Source organism: Zingiber officinale, chromosome 2A (assembly GCF_018446385.1).
Source record: "Zingiber officinale cultivar Zhangliang chromosome 2A, Zo_v1.1, whole genome shotgun sequence".
NCBI classification, from domain to species: Eukaryota; Viridiplantae; Streptophyta; class Magnoliopsida; order Zingiberales; family Zingiberaceae; genus Zingiber; species Zingiber officinale.
Genome location: NC_055988.1, coordinates 99480179 through 99504318, shown reverse-complemented (window position 1 = coordinate 99504318; position 24140 = coordinate 99480179). Strand labels below are relative to the sequence as shown.

The following is a 24140-nucleotide window of genomic DNA, read 5'->3' as shown; positions in this document are numbered from 1 at the left end:
TTTCATCATTTTCTCTCATCATATATTTCCCTCACATTCAACTTTCTCTTCCATCTAATTTTTTCTCTAATTTTCCTCTAAGGGTAAAAAAGAAAATTTAGATTCATTCCGATTAAAAATATTCAACTAATCAAACATTAATTTTAAGAATGATACTCAAACTCATATTCATTCTCATTCTACAATATTATAATATTAATTCCCATTCTGATTCTTAAGAGAGAACCAAATGGCATCTTAATCTCACAAATGCTTTTGTTTGTCTAATCCAATAGGATCTTATATGACTGTCCACTTCTATGGTATGAATTACTCTCACCCAAAGACAACTCATGCTAATCGGAGTTTTCGTAAGATGCAAACCTAGACATTGCTTTCATATCCTGTCAAATAGATTCTTGATAGTTTATGTTGGTATCGAAATCTAAGTGGTCAAATGCCTCCCTCCAACCTCAAATTAGCAACACTCTTGCACAAAATTCAAAAGACATCGAGAAGGAAATCAAATGAATCACTCCAATTTCATCTTAATGCTTCACCAGAGATACAGTTGCATCAATTGTTCATTAAGAATGGAATTTTGCTTTCATAAATTGCTTCATTCACTCGCTGAGGCATATCTGAACAAACAGAAATTGCACAGAAACACAAGTTCACTAGCATAAGGAAGAGCACACTCGTTACCGAAGATAAAATGATTTCGTATTTCTTCTCTTTCTCTCAGGTAGTTTGCACCTACAGAGTACACTGTAACAAAAAAAAAATTATCAGATGTACTACTACAAAGGCATCCAGCTTTCCTCGTCCTGTCACCCTTTCAGATTCATTATCCACAAAGCGAAAAGATCACCTACCAGGTAAGCTGTTGGCCAAAAACTGCATGTACGATATGCTAAAATCTAGATGCAAAACATCCGATCCCATTCCATAACTTTGCAAATGGTATAGTACTTCATATGAGCAATGAATAAGACTTTATATGGCATATCGTTGGCGCATAACTAGCATCCAGTAGAGTTTTGGTCCCATGTTACCTTTGCTAGAGTTATCTGACCATGTCCAGAAAAACCAACAAGGTATGGGCTTCAACAGAACCAGCATAAGGTATTCATATCTTCTAGCACCAATCTCGACATCTTCCACATCTCCAATTTGCACCGCCAGAAGGCTCCTCATCCTCGACCCAAGGAGAACAATGTGAATGAATGAGCTGCCCACAAACCTCACAGAGAAGATCAGCAGGGGGGTCATCGAGCTTACAAATGTTACATAACAGATTATGAACTGCACTTCCTTTGTTTTCCATGTCTTCCTCAGCTAAATACACCCCTTGCGGCCCTAATTCAGCATATTTGAGTTCTTCATACGATCCGATCTTGCCGCAACCTGACAGGCAACCAATACCTCCAGCATTAGTAGGGTCATCGGATACATCTGCTCGATCATTCTCAGATGCCAACAGCTCTGTGAATGAGAAATAGGTTTGTGGTTCATAGTCCTCGGCATCTTCGTATGTTTGATCATCATTCCATTGGTCGTCACACTTAATATCATTAAAGGAAACAGCTCCACAGCTTGCACTGTCTTGATAATCATATGATGTTAACATTTCAGAAGAGTTGGCAAATATCTTATCATTTGTCACAGAGAAAGTATAGTCATCTATTTCACATGGAATGCTATTCCTTGCTGGAGACTGACTAACAGAACATAAATCCGTTGTGGCAGTCGGGTGGGGTCTTCTGACAGACAATTTCTGCTGGCTATTATGCTCTGGTTTCGGTACACTCAGGTGAACTGCAGCTTCCATTGTTTGTATTTGTTCAATAATTCCAGAGGAACGAGGCAGAAGATCACCATTAATTACAGATAAACCTTCCTTTGCAACGGAAGAGGCAGCAACAGATCTGTGTGCTAATGTAGAATTGTCTGGCATGGTACTTTTAAGTCTATTTCTATTTTGTACAAAGTTTAGCTCAGGTTTCTTACAGTCATACGGGCACTTGGGGGAGGCTTTTCTTCGGCATCTGCAGCATTTGAACCCAACAAGATCAAAGATTTGGGCTTCCTCAAGTTCCAAAGCATCCGCATGGTACCAATCTGCAAATATAAAGAACAGTAGTTAAGTAAAGGTTATTGGTATATAATAATAGATTATGCTATTTATCGTATACTTACTTAGGCACTTCTCACAGCGAATGTACATCAGGTCAGATCTGTAAGGAGCATTGCAAAGGCAACAAGTTGGTTTTCTTGAGGAATCTAAGCCTTCTGTTTTTCTCAGAACAATATTTACCAGTCTGAAATCCTGACCACCATTGTCATCATTCCCATTCTTCCGCTTCCAAATGAGACCATATGTACTGGTTGTTGCTCGCTTACTCTTGCCTTCTTTCTTAGAACTAGGAACTAATATATTTTTTCCTTGAACCACCACCTTAGCAGTAGACCCAATAGTGTTGAGTGCTGTCATTGGAAGCATTATTTTCTTATGAGAAAGAGACTGATCTTGAATTCCTTTAGAAAGATGAGTGTTACGGATCTCCATACGACTTGCATTAAGAGCTGCAGTCTTATCATGATAGCATATTCTGCATGTGATATTGAAAGCTAAAGAGGATCCCGTTCGATCAATCAAGGGTATTGCACAATCCTTATGACATTTACCTAAAAATTTACAAAGAAATAAATCCCTTTAATTTCTTATCCATTGGAAATTTCAAATTTCAGGGAATCTAAAAGATGTAGGGTCTCAGCATTTTCATACCTTGGCAAATACTGCATGTGCTAGCGTCCCTTTAATTCAATGGGAAAAAAAATAAAGTAAGTTGGCGGTTAATAATTTATTTAGCTTGAAAACTAACTCCAAGATTTAAATTACCTTAAATTAACATCTCCTTTGCATGAGGCACAGGAACTGTTGCTAGGTTTGTCTCCTTTGTGTAATAGATAATAAAATACATCTCTTGGCCGAAATTTTAGTTGCTTTTCCTGAAACTTTGGTCGAGCATGTATACCTAATGTCACTGAACCAGGCAACAGTTTTTCATGAATTCTCTCTTCATAATCTTTGATCAAATATAACGGTACATGATTCTCAGAGAACCAGGATTTGCTATTTTCGCTGTCAATACTTTCCTTTTCCAAAACATTCTTCATTACACGTAAAGGGATATGCTTCTGGCTAGAGAAAATAAGGGCATATATTATCTTATTTCCAATAGACCGCTTATCGCATATGACTACATTTCTGAAAGCTGAAGCATCACCGTCTAGACCCCTCACATCTAAATTGGCTTGATCTGGAGGAACAAGATCTTTCCATCTTATATGAGCATCCAAATATCTAACCTGATAATCCCAAGCCAGAAATAAAAAGGTTTGTCAAAAAAAAAGAAGAGTGAAATAACAAAAACTAAGATAACAAAATGATGTGAACGAACTTGTAGAGCAAGCTGAGAGGTATTTTTGCACATTTGAACAGCAGCTCTCCAAGCAAATTGTCGGCTTCTTCTAGGAAGCTCAAGACTTTCAGAATAGCAAATATCAGGTATCCTTTTAAAGCCACCTATCATGAGGTAATTGGAAGTATCCTTATAGAATAGCAGGGAATTAATAGAGAAAAGAACCTTTGCTAAGTAATTTTACCTTGTCGAGCTGCTTTTTTGACCAAAGAACTGGGAAGAGTCTCAGTCTGAAGAACAATCTTTGAGAGCTTCCCCCCACGCCACCATTGCACATCTTTCCTGCTACTCTCTGATGATGCAAGTGCAGATTCAGATGCTAATTGTTTCTTGCTCCGCCTTCCTGGCCCACGCTTTTGACTTGGCCCGTTGAGAGATGAACAAATTGTTGTAGCAGGAAACTTGAGTAGCCCATCATTCAGCAGTTTGAACCAGGTTCCAGAAAAGGCAATTGAACGAATACTCTGCTCAAGCTGCGTCAGAGGGTCAAAAAACATTTCTTATTCAAGTTTGATACTCCAGAAAATAGGTTAATGACAATAATAAACAGAAATCCTTGGATGAACAAGCATAAATGAAATGACAAGAATGCAAAGTATCCACAATTCAACAATAGCAAACTGGCTACAACTATTTTAGGGACAACGACATAGAGTTATTGATCTCTATATAAAGATCTTCCACCAACCATGTGGTCTAAGTGAAATTTGTGGTGGCACTAGAGATCTCTCAGTAAAAAACCAACAATAAGCTTTGAGTTCAACAATTAGGATCAGTTAGGAAAATTTTAGAGGGAAAATGCACAAAGGGTAAAATTAAAAAAAAAAAAAACCACATCTCAGTCATAAAGCACTTCTGCATTCACTCATCATAACCAAGAGAACACGTTGCATTTTAAATTGGCAAGAAATTTCCAGTATCCTGCACCTATAAACACATTTTTGGAGACTAGGTAAAGCATAATCAGCAAAAAATACAAACCCAGGTTCCAAAGTTCATTCCCAATTCAAGACACAATCCCACAAAATCACATCATGCCTTTTCCAAATTAAGAGTGCTGAGTTATTTGCAATTCCAAGAAGATTAGTTCAAGAAGAGAAAAAAAAACAAATAACAGATAGGAAATTGTATTGGCTAAAATTCTTATCTTCTCAAAGTTAAATTAATGATGAGAGCCTAGCCTGTTTACTGGGCAATTAGGAACCTGTATGAATAATGAAACTATTGGCAGCAACATAAGCATGGAAATTTTGGATTCGTTTGTTTTGCAAATGTTCTATCCATTCAGTTGCCAGTTGGGTTTTATCAGTTCATATAAAATTCAATGCAGAACATTCTTCCATTGACATTCCACCTCTCTTACTGCTCTCTCTCTCCTTATATGTAAAACAGAGATAATGATCACTCTGCATCAGAACAACCAGGAACTTCAAGCAGCCAAAAGCCATCTAGTCAAAAAGTCCTAGGATATGACCTTCAAAACAAGTCATCTGATCTTATCCAAAGTAGCTGGTGAACATTCTGCAGTAAAATTGGATATTCCTCAAGATGGCTTGGGTAGACAAGGCAAATGTTACCTGTAGAGGCATAAACTGATATAGGTCCTTGAGGACTGTCATGGATAGATAGAATCCCAAAGGATACATGGATATGTAAACTAAAATTGTTATGCAAGATCATATATTGACACAAAAACTATTTGGAAGGTGTGTGGAGCTTCTCCAAAGTAAATTCGCCAGCATGAAGTCATTCAATCCATAATTTGGCAGGCCATGCTTTTTTATTGCTACTGCATATGGGAGATGGATTCTGTCTAATAGTGCAAGCCAGATGCAGGTTGCAATAGTCAGAATGCAGTAATTGAATTGACCTTGTCAATGCCACTCAACAACTATACAAATCTATTCAGCAGAAAAGCAGATGTAGACCCAAGACCAACACTGCCAAAGCAACTTACTGCTGCATCTTAACCAAAATTAGGATACATTGAAATTTGAATTTTTATTTAGCTAAACCTACTTATGTCAGTAACTCAGTCACCCAAGTTACAGCAAAACCATGATAATTAAACAGAAACCTCATGTTTTAAGTTTCATCCTCAAATTTAGACTCTAGGCTCCTACACCACAAGCTCATTAATATTTTTAGGACACCATGAGAGAAGGTAATGAATGACAGAGAACCACTGCATCATTCAGCTCTACACCATTCCTTGATTATATCTCTGGACTCTGATATAAAGGTCTTCCTGGCCAAGTGGGAAATTTGATGGTTGCAGTTGTTGTTTGTCGTGGGAAAAAGATTATTCTAGAGTAATTTTCCAACATTTTGGTGTTGACATCTTTTAGTGGATGGTATATTACATATTGGCTAATTAAAAATATAATAACCATTGGAAATAATCAATTATCATAACTTAAAGAGCAATTCTTGGTTCCAATATAAGAGCACTAGAGGATTTCTTATTGCTTTGGCAAATTCGAAGAGATAATAGTAATATAAGGAAATTTAAAAAATAGTGAACTCACTTCGAGCAATAGGATTTTCAAGACTCTACAACTAGAGGCTTCTCGGATTTTTCTACGCCATTGTAGATTATAGTTTGCATCTAGCAATGCCCCATCAATTAGGCCATGCAGTGTCTCTTCGATGTTTGCTACATATGCTGCAATGGTAGGGAAGTGAGTTTCACAATGCTTAGTTGGACGAAATCCAGTATTATTTCTTGCAGACCCTTTTAGGGCATTTGCAGCAGCTAAATTCAAGAAGCACCCTTTTCTGTTTGTAATTGAACCTTTACATGCAATGCACCATCCACATCTTTCTCTCGGGACATCCAATAGTTTCTTCTCAAAGGATGGCCACAAGAAGTACATCGTAGCTTCAGTAAATGCTTTCATTTGCAATGAAATGATTGCCGCCGGAGTTTTCCGTGAGTTGGAAGAAACATGAGTTTCAGAAAATCGCTTCTCTTCTGTACTAAGAACAACTAAATTTGCAGCAGCTGATGCAGCAACATCACCATGAATATACTGGTTCCCATAAACTTGAGGGTTGAAGGAAGTTCTACCATTTCTAGTCTTCTCATTCCTGATCTGAATCCCGTACCTGCTTCCATCAGATAACCCAACTGCATAACCCTTGTTGAAGACATGGGAAGTACCAGAATCTCCCCTACTCGTTAAGCTTTCATTTGTTGAAATGCAACTTGAAATGTCAGGTGTTGTTAATCTATGAGTACCTGATCACAATTTTAAGGATGACATAATCATGGAAATAGATACTTTGCCAAATTGCTTACTTGACATTGTGAAAAAAAAAAGTGGGCATTCTCAGTAATAACATCTAGAGAAAATTGCTCACCATTGAGATATGACAGGGTTTCAAGCGAAGTTAATTCTGTCTTCCTTATAGCAACATTTTGCTTTGTTGTATTGGGTTGCATCTCTGGGAACCTGGCCTGTGTTATTGAGTTCAACACAGAAGTGTGGGATCTAGCTTCCATATCAGAACTGCTCTCTCTGTCTGTACACACATTGTTTCCCTCTGTATTATTGATAAATATCTTAATTTAGAATTCAAGATAATACAGAAGATCAAATAAGAAGTTTATTTTTAACTAGATAATAATTACCCATGGGTTTAGCTTGTCCAGTCTCCAAACTGTTTGCTGGAATCTCCCAAAATTTTAAAATTCCATCACAGATATGAGCATATGATGATGCATTCCCCCTAACTGAGGACAACAAGCTTAACACCTTGCTGATATCAGCTTTGTTGTAGTATCTACAGAATGGATCTGCATCCAAAACTGCACCGATCCTGCAGTATTATTTCAACAGCATCAAATAGGAAATCTAGCGACTGATGAATCTAACTAGCCAATGTTGCAAACAGACATACTGAATGATTATAAGTTCTAATGAAAAACATCAGAAACATCCTAAGAGTCTAAAACTACTTGTTGGTAATAAAAGTAGCTAATATATGCCCAAGTGTCACAAACATTTGTGGCTTGTGAAACATGAGAAAATAGATACATAAATAAGACCTAACTTGTGTATATGCACCTTGGGAAAAGTGAGAGGAATGTGGCATAAACAAGTTCAAATAGAAACAATGGTAGAAATAACAGAAAGTTAGGAAGATGCTCAAAAACACAACTGGAGAGAACTTTAATTTGGACTAATGATTGGCTTCTTCAGATATTTTTTGTGTTACCATGCACTTACTATCAGAAATCGAATAACATTTTATAGTCAAAATTAATGGTTATGTTAATATACTATTGCTGCAGGTAAAACATCTTACACAAGTAAGTAATTGCAAGAGGCCAGGAATATCCGTCCACACGCATCAGTTCCAAAATATTCAGCTCCTTTAATTCCCCTTCCTACTTTGATAGATGCAGGACAATTCTTATCAGCCACACATTCTGGACAAAACCACTGCCCAGAAGGTAGAAAAGCTTTATTCAGACCAATACACCTAGAATGGTATGCAGAGGGGCACCCATCACAACAAATTAAAGTGCCATCCATTCCACATAGCTGACATTCATCACTGTTGCCATCTATATTACCCGTGGATGTGTCTGCTTCAGATTCTGTTATTTTCAAAGTTGTTACTTGTGCAACTGGCACCTTAGCAGAAATCCTGGAAGATCTAGATCGCACATTGCATGGGCCACTGTCTAAAGGATGGCTAAGATCAAGGTTGTCTTCTTCATCATCCTCCAAGTCCTCACGCATTTCAAGTTCAGTTCTGATTTCTGCAGAATCTATTACATCATCGCATAGTATTTGCAAAATTTTGAGTTTTGCAGTGACAGGAAGTCTGTAATATTCACCATCTGACAGTATGGTGCCATATCCTTTCCCTTCCAGACTTCTCATATATCCCATTAGGTAGAGATATTCTGTAACAAAAGCTGGCCATGTCAATGCATCAAGCAAACTCCAGTCATAGTGTCTGTGAATTTTGAGGAAAGTGAAAAATATGAGTGTGGCATCCTAAGAAAACAAACTACAAGCTACATAAAAAAATAATAAGAAGAAGAATACAAGAAAAAACAACCTTAAACATCTAGAGGCAAGCTCCGATCCCTCAGAAGAAACAACTTGAATATGACGCCTCAAGGCACGCAATAGTTGTAGATGAATGGCATCCAGCAAAGAATTTTGAACCATACAATTAAGGGATCCAACAAAATCATCCATTCCAAAGGGAGATAAATACAATTGAACACTAAGTGATCTTAAAAATCCATATACAGAGAATAAATAGCTGATTGACTCCTCAGGAATAGCAATGTCGCCGGAAGATGGAGGCAAATCTAAAATATGGCATTCTGCTAAAGCAACTGAACAAGAAGCCTGCATATAATCAGGAGAATTATTAGAAGAGTTAGCATCTTCAGAGAGTTCTGAGTCCAACCTCTCGGAAGAAGTCCCACTTCCGCCAGAAGCATTAGGCACATTATTCATCAACCTCTTCCCCGGAGAAGACATATTTGGCTCCGTGGAACCGGAAGATACCAGAAGGTCAAGCTTCCTCTTCTTACAGCTATTCTTCAAATTGGAGCTAGTACTGCCATCCTCAGAGACTATAATCTTGGAGAGTAAGAAAGAATCCAAATCTTCCCGAGTCCCATCTTCATAGACAACAGAGTACAATCTACTTTCATGGTCATAAGATGCGACCTTACCAACAAGTGCTTTCTTGACTCCAGAAATCACCTTGCTCGCATAGCTACCGACAAGAGCAGCAGCATTTTCACCAGAGACCTCCTCCTCAGTCTTGCGAACGTCGGATAGGGGATCAATCGGCTCTTTAGTGGTGTTCTGTGCCTCCATGTTCTCTTCTGGATCAATGTCCATAACAACCGAGCCCATTGTACAGAGTAGAGAATAGAACTAACTAAAGATTCCCTTCAATTGCATACTAGAAGAGAGAAGAGTCTCAATTAGAACAACCATAAAAGTAAAAATAAAAATAAAAGGGAAGAATACGTACAGAAACCCTAGACGCACATGGAGAGTGAACTGAAGAGGCATGAAAAGGCCAAGATCAAACTTTGCATCGCGTCCTGAAGCAGGCAGTGACAAGGATGAGAAGATGCCAGAAAAAACAGAAGATAGACGCACGTAAAACGCTTCCCTCTCGCACGACGCCCTCGTCACCGCATCTTCCTCGATCTCAGCGTCGACGGAGCGAAAGCGAGAGGCGCAGAGAGCAGTTCGATCTATGCAACGGAGGAAGCCCGAGGGGCGGAGCGAGGGTTCAGATACGCCGATCGAGGAGCGGCTGCGGCAGAGGGGAGCACCTCGCTGTGCCCTAGCTTTTCTTAGGACAAAAAAAGGGGGAGATAGAGGGCCGTGACGCCACCATGGTTACCGCCATGGTTGAGCGGGTTCAAAAACTCGCTCCGGTCCACCCCCACTCAGTGACTCGGCCGAGCCACGTACGCGCGTAACCGTTCCGGCGTGCTCGACTCGGTTTCCGGACAAATTTACCCCTAACCGAACCCCAACCGCAATCGCGAGCCAGTCGGGCCGCTGCGCGACTCTACGAGCTCCTAAAAAATATAAACCGGCGTCGTTCAAAAATTCAAATTGGGAGATGGACGACGAGGAAAATAACGGCTACGTAATTTGTTACAACAAACACGAAAAACGCCATGGAGATTATTTGGGGAAAAAAAACTACGAGAAGCTTCATGTTTGTAATCTACAATTTAGCATCTCTCGATCCATATCGCATTCGAGCACTCGTAATTCTACGATGTTAGTAGATGTTTTTCTTAAGATTAAGAGAAAGAAAGTAATGGATTAATGGAATTATTTAGGATTATAGACCCGTAATATGATGTAAGATTATCCCTGATAATAAAGTTAGTTCAAGTAGTCTTGGAATTAGTCATGTACATAGTTGAGCACTTTAGGCTCTAAAAACATATAGATTAAATAAGAGGTTTATGGACTAGGAGATAGTGGTGATGCTCCAAAGTAGAGGGGGCACCATACGATGGTAGGAGGCAAACTGGATTTCCCATGCAGCGAGGATTTGAATCTGGGCATTTTCGAACGTCTACGGAGCTCAAATTAGTGATGCTAGAATGTCCGTCAATTTAGAAATTAAAAAAAAAAAAAAAGAGAAAACCATGGCTTCTGTGATTATATACATAATGAAAAGTGTACACAATAAAGTGTTTATATAGTCGGGTTAAATACCAAAATATCCTTAATAGCTAATAAATATAAAAATATAATAATAATAATAATAATAATAATATAATTTAACGTTGGCTCTCAAACATACGATGATACAACTAGAAGCATTGAGAGTTTATCAGATAAGAAACGAAAGCGTAAAACGGAATGTGCCTTAGTAAACATAACAGCAATCTGTACATTAGAAAGAATGAATGACAATATGATGGTTCCAAACTGAAGATGATGACGAGTAATGTGACCATCAATTTCAATATATTTTATTTGCTCATAAAAACTGAATTGTACATAATTTAAATAACATTCTAATTATCACAAAATAACGGAATAGGTTGATGAAGAGAGATAGACGTATCCGTAAACAATCAGCGTAACCAAATTATCTCACAAGTAGTTGAGGGCATAACACGATACTCAGCTTCTATGAAAGATCTAGAAATAGCATTGTATTTTTTTTACTCTTCCAAAAAATGAAAGAATCACTAAGAAAAACGCAAAAGTCAGTGATAGATTTGCAATCCAAGAGGATCACCAGCCCAATCAACATTAGAGTATGCACACAACTCCATAGATAAATTAGAAGAAAATGAAAGGCTTTGAAATTGAGTGTCCCCAAGATACTTGAGAATACGAAGAACAGCAGTCCAATGAACTATAATTGGTGTAGTGACAAATTGATTAACCACACGAATAACATGCGTAATATCTGGACGAATCATGGTGAGATAAACCAAATTCCCAATAATAGTTTTGTACAAACTAGGATTTGGCGAAAGTGGGCCATTATATAAAGAATATTGAGCATTAATCTCAATAGGAGTATCAACGACTCTAGTTATTATTAATTAGACGTGCATGCTCAAACAGATCAGATATATACTTTGATTGAGATAAAAGATAATTTTTTGGGTAATAGGCAACCTCAATGCATAGAAAGTAACGTAGTATATCCAAGTATTACATAGCAAAACAACGAGCCAACTCAGACTTCAAGGAAGTAATTCAATTAGAATCATCACTAGTAATAATTATGTTATCAACATTAACAATAAAAGAATATAACATACACTCGTACATTTAACAAACAATGTTGAATCATGATTATTATGATAAAAACCAAGCAAAGTAATCATGGTAGAGAACTTCTAAAACCAAGCATGAGGTGCTTATTTGAGACCATAAAGTGCTTTACAAAGCATCCAAACTTCACTAGGTTGGTATGAAACACCAGGAGGAGGTGTCATATAAAATGTTGGAGCAATCTAAGCATCCTAAGTTTTGATGTTTTGGCAAGGGTTTAAGTTAGATTTATTATTGTATTTGATATGTGATCCTGTCTGAATGAGGGAAGCTGGAAAGCCGGGAATGGGGGGACTGCTGACGGGATGAAGATCTCAATCCTGCAAAACAAAACCAAACCAGGGAAGGGGTCCCTGGTGTTAGCCCTCCGGCGCTCAAGTTAGAATCAGGAAGAGAGAACGAATAATCCAAAAATAAATAAATATTGCATTTCCTCATACCTGACATACCCTTTTATACCTTTCTTTGTGATCGTTCATTTGCCCTTATTTAATGATATTAATTGCTAGAGGAAGACCTCTTTTTTTTTACTTCTATGTATTAATGATAGATGGAGTGTTTTTCTTTACCTTGGCTTCTTCATATTTAATGATTGTTCTCTTTTGTTTTCTCGTCTCCTCTTATGCAATGTCATTCCTTACGTCGGGTGGGCAGTCCGAGTGACCCATTTTCCTGCCGACTGAAACAATTGGCCCATTTTCCTGTCCATTCGTTCGACCAGTCCATGATGTCCATTCGTCTGACCAGCCGGGTGATCCGCTCGGCCACTCCTTTGTCGACCGGGATAACCAAACAACCACCTTTGGCCAAGGCACTTTCCGTAAGCTCCAGTGTTTACCTCCTTGACTTTGACCGACACTGTGTCAACTGACCCGTGACAAGTGGGCTCTCCCTTATCGCCGCATCACACAAGTCTCCCCCTCAAGTATAGTCGAAGGAGGCTACAAGTCCGACTGACTGGACAACTGGTTTCCTTGGTGATTTCTACGTCCGATCGGAGTGTTCGGTCCCTAGTATTTGGTCGGTGCATCGACCAACGTTGCTCGGTCATTGTCTAACCATGACAAATGGATGATCAGTCCAGTAACTCATTCTCTATGCAAAGCGGGATGATGAGCGACAATACTTTAAGAATTCTCCAAATGCACTTCTTCGAGCGAGTGCGGTCATCACCGACGTCATCCATATTTCTCTAAGCTCATGCAAATCCTTGATAATTATGGCCAAGCACACGACCATCCCTTTTAATTAAGTTCATTAAATGTTATCCGGTAATCGCATGCCATGTGTCCTTTTTCCTGCCGCCGCACACTTGGCATGACAGGCGGATATCCTTTGTTGACGTGACTAGCACCTTTTTGAATTCCACGGTCAAATCTTCTTCTAGGTTTTCGAAACTTTGGATCAGACAGTTGAGAGCGACCGATCGTGAGGTTTATAAGCCTCGCGTGTGCTGTCATCTTCTCCACTTCGTGCCTTCGTCTTTGAGCTTCGTCGCTGTAGCATTCCGCTTCTTCGTCGGTGGTCTCCTTGTACTCCGGTGGTCTCCCTGTAAGCTTTTTTTTATCAATTCTATGTGATCTTCCTTGTAAGGTTATTCTATCAACTTGGTTTAGTGTTTGTTTATCGTTCATCTTCGATCTTGGTCATTCATTCTCTCGATGGCAAGCTCATCTCAACCTTCTGTCGCCATCCCTGGACTCTGATACACCTCCATTGAGTCTAGGTTCGACGTCGACGATGCGGAGAGTTTAAGGGTTACATATGAGATTCCGCCTAACTATCAAATTAGTCTTCCCTCTGCCTTTGACCGTCTGGATGAATCGCTGCCCGATTTCGTAATATTTTTTAGGGACCAATTTATCGTCGGTCTGCGGTTACTGATCCACCCTTTCTTTTCTACTGTTTATAAATATTTCCATGTTTCTCTCCACCAACTAGTGTCGAACTCCTTTCGGTTGTTGTGCAGGGTCGTCATTTTGTTTCGCCTACACGGTATTCCCCTTACTACTCGGCTCTTCCATTATTTTTATTATCCCAAATTTTCCGAGCCGAGGACATTCTTATTCCAAGCCCAAGTAGACTTAGTTTTTTCGAGTGGGCTTAGTCTTTTTGATAAGATGTTGGCCTCCAATAAACATTTGAAGGAATACTACTTTTTTGTCAAATTCCATGATCGTCCCAATTTCCCAACCAGTTGGCGGCTAGAAGTGGCGAACCCACCAGAACTTAAGATGTACAAGAGCTGATCGGACTACCTCCACGTAACTTCATAATTGGCCGGGCAAAAGTACAATATCCACAAATTGCTGCATGAGGGAGTCCTCTATGTGTTCGACTTGAGCCTAATCCACACAAGGCTTCCATCCAGCCTAGGTACGCTCCTTCTTGGTCTAACTTTTGAATCTAACTGATTTCTCCTTTTCTTTTGCAGCCCAAATCATGTTTCCTACTCGTCTAGCTGGCAAAGCAAAAGTCGCAGACACAGAGATCAATGCTGCGGCCATAGCTAAGTTAGAGAGTAGAGGTTTGCAGCCGATCGACTCACAAGAAGACTCGCTTGGGGAAACCGAGGGAGCGCCAGCCCTAGTGAGTGAAGGCATAGCCATCTGAATGCCCAGTAGTGGAGCAGTTGGTGCTTCGAATCCTCCCTCTGCAAGGCTGCCGATGATTCTAGTTGAGGGGGCGTTGGACTCAGCCACTTCTGGGGAACCACTGATAAGCCGCAAGAGGCGTCGAGCGGAGACTACATCGTGATCTGCTTCCTCCGTGGTGCGGACCCCCACCAGAACTAGTCCGCGCCTTCCTTCCACTGAGCGGGTTAAAACCTCGACACCAGCTCCTACCATGGCGATCATTCCCCTTACATCATCTGATCATACACCATCCCAATCTGGTCTGCCACAAAGAACTATTTACACACCGCCAGTTGCTTTCATGTCGCCACCATCGAAGATTCAAAAGTCTGGCATCTGGCCGACGTCAACGTCTCGACCGTCCGACATAGCGACCTCGGACTAATCAGTCCTGAGTGGCCGATGCCACATAACGGTTGATCCGGCGGTTAGAACAGGGGACCCCCATTTTGAGGGGTCAACGCCACGTGGAAGTCAAAGGTCCAGGTAGCCGACCGGAGAAGGGCGGACCGGTCGGCCGACCGGAGAAGGATGGGCCGACCTCCCGGTCGGTCGATCGGTGAATAACCGATGGCAAAAGGCGCCCCGACAGGGGTCGGGGTTCCGGCGCTCGATTGAACAGTAACGAAGGGCCAAGCGGAAGTCATGCTCAGCCGTAGACATAAGGTAACATGCTGCTAGCAGTCCCCACATAGCACCTTACCGAGGATCTCCCCAGCATACCGATGCATACGGAGGGCCGGACGTGAGGTAAGTGCCGGTCGGCTGGACAGGAGATGAGTGTCGGCTGGCCGGACGGGAGATGAGTGCTGGCCGGCCGGACGCCCCGGCATAGAGTAGGGAGAGAAGGATAAGGAACATTTTATGACAGCTGTCAAGTCCTATGACTAGGCCATACTCCAAATCTGGCGGCAAGGTGTTTTGCTGTCCCATCGAAGACGTGCCTGGACTGTAGCAGTATGGTGTCAGGTAAGCTTTCTGACAAACACATACCGAGATATGGGCTAAAGACACGTATGTGCCTCGGTAGGTGTGTGTGAGCCCTTTCACCGCTCTATATAAGGAGCCTTATACTTCGCCGGAGGTACGCGTTCTACAACTTTGGGAGCCACTTCTTCACTGCTAGCTTGCCTGACTTGAGCGTCGGAGGGTTGCCGCCGGGAACCCCTTCCCGGCCTGACTTCTTTGCAGGATAAACCTGCCGAGCGGAAGACCGTCGAGCTCCGACGTTAAATATCGAGAGACGAGCCGGCGTCTATAAACCCCCCGAGCGGAAGACCGTCGAGCTCCGACGTTAAATATCAAGAGACGAGCCGGCGTCTATAAACCCGCCGAGCGGAAGACCGTCGAGCTCCGACGTTAAATATCGAGAGACGAGCCGGCGTCTAAACCCCCGGCGGAAGACCGTCGAGCTCAGGTTAAATATCGAGGCGAGCCGGCGTCTATAAACCCGCGGCGGAAGACCGTCGAGCTCCGGCGTTAAATATCGAGGGAACGGCGTCTATAAACCCGTCGGCGGAAGACCGTCGAGCTCGGCGTTAAATATCGAGAGGCGGCGTCTATAAACCCGGCGAAAGACCGTCGAGCTCGGGCGTTAATCGAGAGACTAGCCGGCATCTATAAACCCCGGCGGAAGACCGTCGAGCTCCGACATTAAATATCGAGAGCCGAGCCAGCCCGTCGGCGGAAGACCGTCGAGCTCCGGCGTTAAATATCGAGAGGCGAGCCGCATAAACCCCGGCGGAAGACCGTCGAGCTCCGGCGTTAAATATCGAGAGGCGAGCCGGCGTCTATAAACCCGCGGAGCCGTCGAGCTCGGCGTTAAATATCGAGAGACAAGCGGCCTATAAACCCCGGCGGAAGACCGTCGAGCCCGGCGTTAAATATCGAGAGGCGGCGTCTATAAACCCGCGGCGGAAGACCGTCGAGCTCAGGTTAAATCGAGACGAGCAGGCGTCTATAAACCCGCCGAGCGGAAGACCTTGAGCTCCGGCGTTAAATATCGAGAGGCGAGCCGGCGTCTATAAATCCCCGGCGGAAGACCGTCGAGCTCAGGTTAAATATCGAGGCAGTGCGTCTATAAACCCGGGCGGAAGGCCGTCGAGCTCCGACGTTAAATATCGAGAGACGAGCCGACGTCTATAAACCCCCCGAGCGGAAGACCGTCGAGCTCCGACGTTAAATATCGAGAGACGAGCCGACGTCTATAAACCCGCTGAGCGGAAGACCGTCGAGCTCCAACGTTAAATATCGAGAGACGAGCCGGCGTCTATAAACCCGCCGAGCGGAAGACCGTCGAGCTCCTACGTTAAATATCGAGAGACGAGCCGGCGTCTATAAACCTGCTGAGCGGAAGACCGTCGAGCTCCGACGTTAAATATCTAGAGACGAGCCGGCATCTATAAACCCGCCGAGCGGAATATCGTCAGGCGCTGACGATAAAATCCGACGTTAATAGGCGAACAACTCAGAGTCTATAAGGCCTCCAGACGGATAACTTTCTGCAAAGTCCTGTTCGGTTGTAAAGGCCGACCTCAGATCGGGCATGCCGATGAGGCAAGAATAAAGAAAGCGTGGGGCCGAGCGGCTAATTTATCAAATGTACTTGGGACGCGAGAAAACTGTGACCGAGACGAAAGTAAAGATGGGACGCTGGTTGAACAAACAAATAACAAAAGGAGACAATCCACTTACGCCGAGCGGCGGACAAACAAAATTTATAATATTCGCCCCGAACGGCAGACATACAAAAGATTGCACACTTAGAGAAATTACATAAACCCCTCATTCACTATCATCAAAGTTAAAGAGAGAGTCGGGGATGGAGCCCATCATGGCCGCCAAATCTTCGGGGGGGGGGGGGGGGACGGACAGCTCGGCAGGTATGTGGCCTTTGGTCTTCAGATATTCCACTGCCACTTTGATCGCCTCTTCAAAAGTTAAGGATAGCTTGTCGCTAAACCTTTCGCCAAATTCATCCGAGCGGACGAATGCTTTACGCACCTCCGCCGACCGACCAGGCTCCCCGTCCTGATATTCTTTAAAAGTAGTTTTAGAAGCGTCGAGGGCAGCTTGAAGATCTTTCCGAGCCCCTTCCGCTTTAGCTTGGTCGGCCGAACGGCCCTCCCGTTCAGTCTGGAGCAGGGCGTTTAATTCCTTCACTCTATGCTCTAGCCCCCGGTTCTCTACCTTCATCATATCCATGTCTTCGATGGCTTTAAGTTTTCGGGTGGTTGCGATCTTTATTTCCTTGTCCCGCTGCTTGACCAAAGCTTCGAGTCGAGTCACCTCACTCGACAGATCGGAGGACTTACCCCGCTCGGCTTCCAGCAGTTTTTTGGCCTTCTCCAGAGCGGTCGTTGACTGTCTGCTTTCTCCCGCGGCTCTAAGCTTTTTTAGCTCATCCTCCAGTTCGGCTAGGTGATTGCTGATAGCAATCTGCTCCACCCAATTCTGCAAACGGACAGGAGCAAGTTAGAAACTGAATCCAAATAACTAACAAGGCAAAGAACATACCCCGATCGCCTGTTGAAGATTGCTGTCGCCTAGCTGACCGGGAGTCATCATTGTAATTCAGAGCCGAGCATCCTCCCAAGCTTTGGCAAGAGGACCCGTGAGGGTGATCTGCTGCTCGGGGATCACTGGCTGATCAGCAGCCACCATATATTCCTCCGACGGAAGGCGTAGGATAGTTTTTATCAATCTCGGGCCGCTCGGATCACCCTGTGGCGCAGCTGCTTTACCGGACGACTCACCACTTGTGGAAGGAAGGTCGCCCAATCGCCTAAGGCGACGCATGGTTCGCGGAGGACTGGCGGGCGGCACCTCAGAGGTAGCCCTTGGAGAGCCGCGCGGCGTGGGGGTATTCTCTATAGAGACCGTCCCGGACAGCACTGGAGCTTCATCGCCCCGCTCGGACTGTGGTTCATCAGATGGAGTTGGTTGAGAGGCTGGTTCTGGCCGTCTTCGCTTCCGAGTTGCCAGGGGAGCTTCGTCAACCGAACGACCCTCTACCTCGACCTGAGTAGAAGGCTCTACATCGCCTGCAGCCTCACCGAGAGAGGCAGAAGCGTCTAAGGCTTCGGGGACACTCGGAGTCCCCTCATCCTCGCCGCTGGCCGGACCAGCTGAGTCTAAGCTCCGCTCGGCGATCTCCCTATTCTTGGCCGCCTCGATCTCAGCGGCTCGCAGTTTCAGCCGCTCGGTAGCCTTTGCGCGCCACATAACTTCGGCTGCAGAAACAAAGAATAAATCAGTTAGAACAAAAGAAACGGGAAGATAAGAGAACTTACTCATGCTGTAAGGCAGATCGGCTGGGATAGAGGACAAGCCGAATATATACAGTACTCCCGGAAGGAGCAGCTTGTCGATATGATATTGCTGGCCGACCAGCCGATCGGCCGCATGAAGGTAGGCGGGATCGCCCCTGAACTTGCCGAGCTCCGGTTGCGCTGGCATCGCCGTCTGCCATTTGATTCGGAAGGCCGGTGGCTCGGGGAAGCGCATGTAGAAAAAATGCTCTTTCCAATGTTTGTTGGAGCTCGGCATATTATCAAAAAGGACGAAACCTATTCTAGATTGGAAAACAAAAGTACCCCACTCGGCTTGCTTAGGGTAGTAGAAGTAGTGGAACACTTTGGGGTCCAAAGGGATGTTGTTCAGCTTAAACAGAACTACCACCCCGCTCAGCAGCCTGATTGAATTCGGAACTAGCTGGCCGAGCGGGATGCGAAAGTAATTGCAAACTTGCAAGAAAAACTTATGGGGCGGAAAGCATAGCCCAGCCAAAAATTGGTATCGGAAGAAAAGAACAGTGCTGGGCGGCGGTTCATGAGGCCGGTCGGCGGGAGTGGCTAATACTATGTGGTGGTCGGCAGGGATTTCATAGGTCCGAGCGAGGCGCAATGCGCCCTCCTCGTCAAACTGACTCTCCATGGTCATGTACCAGAGACCAGGAGCGCCGGTGGTCGATTAGGAAGTACTGGTCATGGTTGAAAGTAAAAAAGAAATGTGGGACGAAAAGGAATGGGAAATAAAACAAAGAATGAAGGTGGCAGAATGAAAGAGGCAACCGACAGAAAGAAAAGGGAGGAGAAAGCGAGGAGAAGAAAGGCTTACGAGCAAAAGGATGGTTGCAAGGGGCCTCGGGGTCGTCGGAGAGTGGAGAAGCGAGGTCGCCGGAGAAGAAAGAGCAGCGGGGTGTCGGGGAGCGATAAAGAAGAAATGCAGCGGAGGAGAGAGGTCCCGAGCTTTATAATGTCGGCTTCGAGCAGCCTCCACCGTCCGATTCAGGTCGTAAAGAACGAGGCCATCATCCAGCCGTTCATTTCAAACGGCGGCTGTCCCATCGGACGTAACGCCACCACCATACGCTGACAGAAGCAAGATCGCCACGTGTTAGCAGGACACGGGTCACATTTAATGAGCGCCCCTTACCGCGCGCAGCGCACGTGATTGGCAGTAGGGGAGAGGATTCTGCATGGATTCCAAGGGAGTACAAGGCACGGGCAAGACACCGCCGAACGGATGTGCATCCCTAAGCTTGGCCGAGCGGACTAATGCAGTGGTCGTCACTTAGTCTGATCGGTAGTCCAGTCAGTCGGACTTCGCCACCTTCGACTAGACTTGAGGGGGAGGCAAGTGATCCGGCGGTTAGAACAGGGGACCCCCATTTTGAGGGGTTAACGCCACATGGAAGTCAAAGATCCAGGTAGCCGACCGGAGAAGGGCGGACCGGTCGGCCGACCGGAGAAGGATGGGCCGACCTCCCGGCCGGTCGATCGGTGAATAACCGATGGCAAAAGGCGCCCCGACAGGGGTCGGGGTTCCGGCGCTCAATTGAACAGTAACGAAGGGCCGAGCGGAAGTCATGCTCAGCCGTAGACATAAGGTAACATGCTGCTAGCAGTCCCCACATAGCACCTTACCGAGGATCTCCCCAGCATACCGATGCATACGGAGGGCCGGACATGAGGTAAGTGCCGGCCGGCCGGACAGGAGATGAGTGCCGGCTGGCCGGATGGGAGATAAGTGTCGGCCGGTCGGACGGGAGATGAGTGTCGGCCGTCCGGACGCCCCGACATGGAGTAGGGAGAGAAGGACAAGGAACATTTTATGACAGCTGTCAAGTCCTATGACTAGGCTATACTCCAAATCTGGCGGCAAGGTGTTCTGCTGTCCCATCGAAGACGTGTCTGGACTGTAGCAGTATGGTGTCAGGTAAGCTTTCTGACAAACACATACCGGGGTATGGGCTAAAGACACGTATGTGCCTCGGTAGGTGTGCGTGAGCCCTTTCACCGCTCTATATAAGGAGCCTTATACTTCGCCGGAGGTACGCGTTCTACAACTTTGGGAGCCACTTCTTCACTGCTAGCTTGCCTGACTTGAGCGTCGGAGGGTCGCCGCCGGGAACCCCTTCCCGGCCCGACTTCTTTGCAGGATCGCCGGAGGTTCGCACCAGCATTCGAAGACCCACGTCAGCAACAGGAGAGCGCCACGTGCCCAGCGTCTGTTGATTCAGCTTTCGGACAGGATCAACGGTGATTATCCATCTTCCGACTGAGGAATGGCGTGAGTCAGCCGACGCTTAACCTTGAGACCCCAAGCACCAGATAATCATTTAGGGGTTGTTCGCACAGATATGAGCATACGCCCAAGCCCATGCAGCGGTCATGCCTCCAGGGGTGCTCACGGATAGCTATACCCGGATGTCCACTGGGGTAAGTTTTTTTTGTATATTCTTAATTTATCTCCGATCCACTCTTATATTTTCCTGGTCCTCACAGTATTGGGCAGGGAGTCTGACCATGTGTCAAAGACTTACTTTTTTAGAGCAAGAAGTTAAGCAGCTGAGGGCGTCAAATGACCAATCATCTGCTTCTCAGGCGCAGTTAGAGCAGATGAATACTGATATGGCTCAACTAAGAGCCGATCTGGCTAAGAGCGTCGAGCAGCTGGAGGCGGAGAAGGGAAAAAATGTTGAGCAGGCCACCCAATTAGCTCAACTTAATAAACATGCCAACACCTTTGAATCTAAAATCCATTCGGCTAACACTAGGAAACTCAGGGTCATTAAAGATCTGGAGATCAAAAATAAGGAGTTTCAGGTGTTGGCCTATAACTTGAAGGAAGCTGAGGCTACCCTAAAGGTAGAGCGGGACAGACGATTGGCCGAGCAGACTACCGCAAAAAGCTAGCTCGCTGTAAAAGATGAGGAGCTAGCGGCACTGAAGGCAAAGTTGAAAGCCTCCTGAACGACCTTAGAGACTTATTAGGAGGTCGAGCCAAGTAGGTTCGAGCTCATGAAGCGATCCTACATCCGCTCGGATGCTTTTAATGATGAGGTCACTGATCGGGCTCTTCGTCTGTTCGACCTTGCGATTGACGGGAGGCTCGACCAACTCTAGGAAGGCGATTACCTCCCCACCGCTTTGACAAGCAAGGTTATTAGTTGAGACAACCTAACTGAGTCGTTGCCTGACGATGCCTTGGATTATCTGGAGTGAATCTTACTCGAGAGAATGATTTTGTATTTGCCCTTCATGTTTGTAATCTTTATGCAAAGTGTTAATGAATGATCGCTCGTCCGGTGATCTTTTCTTGTTCGTTCATCCCCTCATTGTCATTCGTCATCTTTCAATTTGACTTGCATTTTAGTCGTTCACGTGTTGTCGCGCAGACCCAAGCAAAATTGTGAGTTGTTTATACTTTTTAAGTGTGTCTTTATGAGCCTCTAATCGATGACAAGCAGTCATAGCAGATTTATCTGCTCATGATTATTGAACGATCACCGTATTTTGGAAACCTGGAGCTTTTGAGTAGCGCGTGTTCCCGGCCAGCCATTTTTAGTCGATACTATTCTTCATCGGGCCTAAGTAAGATCGACGCTCGATCGCTTATCGAGGCAATGGTTTAAGATCGACGCTCGATCGCTTATCGAGGCAAGGGTTTAAGGTCGCCGCTCGAGTGCTGATGAAGACAAGGGTTTATAGTTGCTGCTCGATTACTGATGAAGACCAGGGTTTAAGGTCGCCGCCCGATCGCTAATGGAGACAAGGGTTTATAGTCACCACTCGACTGCTAATGGAGATCATGGTTTAAGGTCATCGCTCGACCACTGATGGAGATAAGAGTTTATAGTAGCTGCTCGACTGTTGATTGAGACAAGAGTTTAAGGTCGTCGCTCGACCACTAATGGAGACAAGGGTTTATAGTCGTCGCTTGACTGTTGATGGAGGCAAGGGTTTAAGGTCGCCGCTCGACCGCTTGTGGAGACAAGAGTTTAAAGTCGCCGCTCGACCGCTGATGGAGATAAGGGTTTAAGGTCGTCGCTCAATCGCTGATGGAGATAAGGGTTTAAGATCGTCACTCGACCACTGATAGAGACAAGGGTTTAAGGTCGTTGTTCGACCGCTGATGGAGACAAGGGTTTATAATTGTCGCTCGACTTTTAACTTGGCCTGGTCGACCCAAGAGTCTGGAAAGCTTTGGTTTTTATTCATGTCGCTCCTGCATCCAAAAGGCATACACACAAGTACATTTATATTTGCTCACGCACCTCTTACCCGGGTCTTTAGGATTAGAGATGATTCGCGCTCCACGGTCGCTCGAGTCGTCTCCCATTTTCTTCTTCCAAGTAATAGGCCCCCAAGCGGAGTTTCTGTACGACCTTGTAAGGTCCCACCCATGGTGCCTCGAGTTTGGTGACGTCGCCGATCGGCTTGATTTTCTTCCACATCAGATCACCGACTTGGAAGGACCTCGGGATCACCCTCATATTGTAGTTCTGCCTCATCTATTGTCAGTAAGCCATTAGCTAAACGACCACTTTATCCCGCACTTCATCCATTAAGTCGAGCTCCATTAACATTTCCTTTCCATTTCCCTCGTCGTAGAGTCGCACCCGGTCGAATTCTACTCCAACCTCTATAAGAACCATTGCTTCTCCTCCGTACACCAGCTGGAATGGCGTTACGTCAATTGCCTCATTTGGAGTCATGCGAAGTACCCACAAGACACTTGAGAGCTCGTCAACCCAACTACCTCCTGCGTGGTCGAGTCGAGTTTGTAAGCCTCTGAGGATCTCCCAGTTTGTTGACCTCTGCCTGCTGGATGCCATAGCCTTCCACCACTCCCTAAGCTTCTGACCCGCAAACTGCATCCCGTTATCCGAGATGAGCTGGCGAGGGATGCAGAACCGACAGAGGATGTTTTGTCATTTGAACTTGATGACCATCTGTTCACTTATCTTTACCAGGAGCTCAACCTCCACCCATTTTGAAAAGTAGTCCATAGTAATGAGCAGGAACCTTCGCCATGGGAAATGGTCACATGATATCCATGCCCCATTGGTCGAACGGGCAAGATACAGTGGATGACTTCATCTCTTCAGTCGATCGGTGCGAAAAATTGTGATACTTTTGACATGACAGGTATGTGGCTATCGTCCGAACGACATCCTCTTGGAGAGTTGGTTAGAAGTATCCGGTCAGGAGAATCTTTTGAGTTAGCAAACGACTACCTGGATGGCTTCTGCAGGAATCTTGGTGCACTTCTTGCAAGATATACGCTACGTCCTCTGGTCCAACACACTTAAGCAAGGGCCTAGAGAAGAATCCTTTGTACAGTTGATCTCCGACCAAGGTGAACCGTCCAACCCTCTTCTTTAATAGACGTGTTTCCTCCTAGTAGGTTGGCGTACTACTCGATCGGAGAAATTCAATTAA

At 44.7% G+C, this 24140-nt stretch overlaps 2 protein-coding genes across 4 annotated transcripts; both read right to left on the bottom strand.

Moving 5' to 3' along the window:
- Nucleotides 1-498: 498 nt before the first annotated feature.
- On the bottom strand, nucleotides 499-9859 carry LOC122041693 (DDT domain-containing protein PTM-like). Of its 3 annotated transcripts, XR_006129039.1 has the most exons (13): nucleotides 9480-9859; nucleotides 8541-9407; nucleotides 7776-8435; nucleotides 7099-7286; nucleotides 6828-7010; nucleotides 5993-6705; nucleotides 3649-3937; nucleotides 3444-3568; nucleotides 2882-3351; nucleotides 2768-2796; nucleotides 2179-2667; nucleotides 855-2100; nucleotides 499-747 (listed from the first exon to the last, which is right to left on the bottom strand). XR_006129039.1 is itself a non-coding variant. In XM_042601467.1 (12 exons), exons 2-12 carry the CDS (start codon nucleotides 9356-9358, stop codon nucleotides 1118-1120), a joined length of 4947 nt encoding a protein of 1648 aa, XP_042457401.1. In that variant the 5' UTR covers nucleotides 9359-9407; nucleotides 9480-9859; the 3' UTR covers nucleotides 499-1117. The 3 variants fall into 3 exon arrangements, 2 of the variants coding, with proteins under 2 accessions (XP_042457401.1, XP_042457402.1); XM_042601467.1 differs by having other exon boundaries at nucleotides 499-2100; XM_042601468.1 differs by having other exon boundaries at nucleotides 499-2100; nucleotides 9497-9859.
- A 13371-nt stretch (nucleotides 9860-23230) lies between these two features.
- On the bottom strand, nucleotides 23231-23575 carry LOC122043839. The gene has a single exon (XM_042604412.1). The coding sequence runs from the start codon at nucleotides 23573-23575 to the stop codon at nucleotides 23231-23233; it is 345 nt and encodes a 114-aa protein (XP_042460346.1).
- Between the last annotated feature and the right edge of the window lie 565 nt (nucleotides 23576-24140).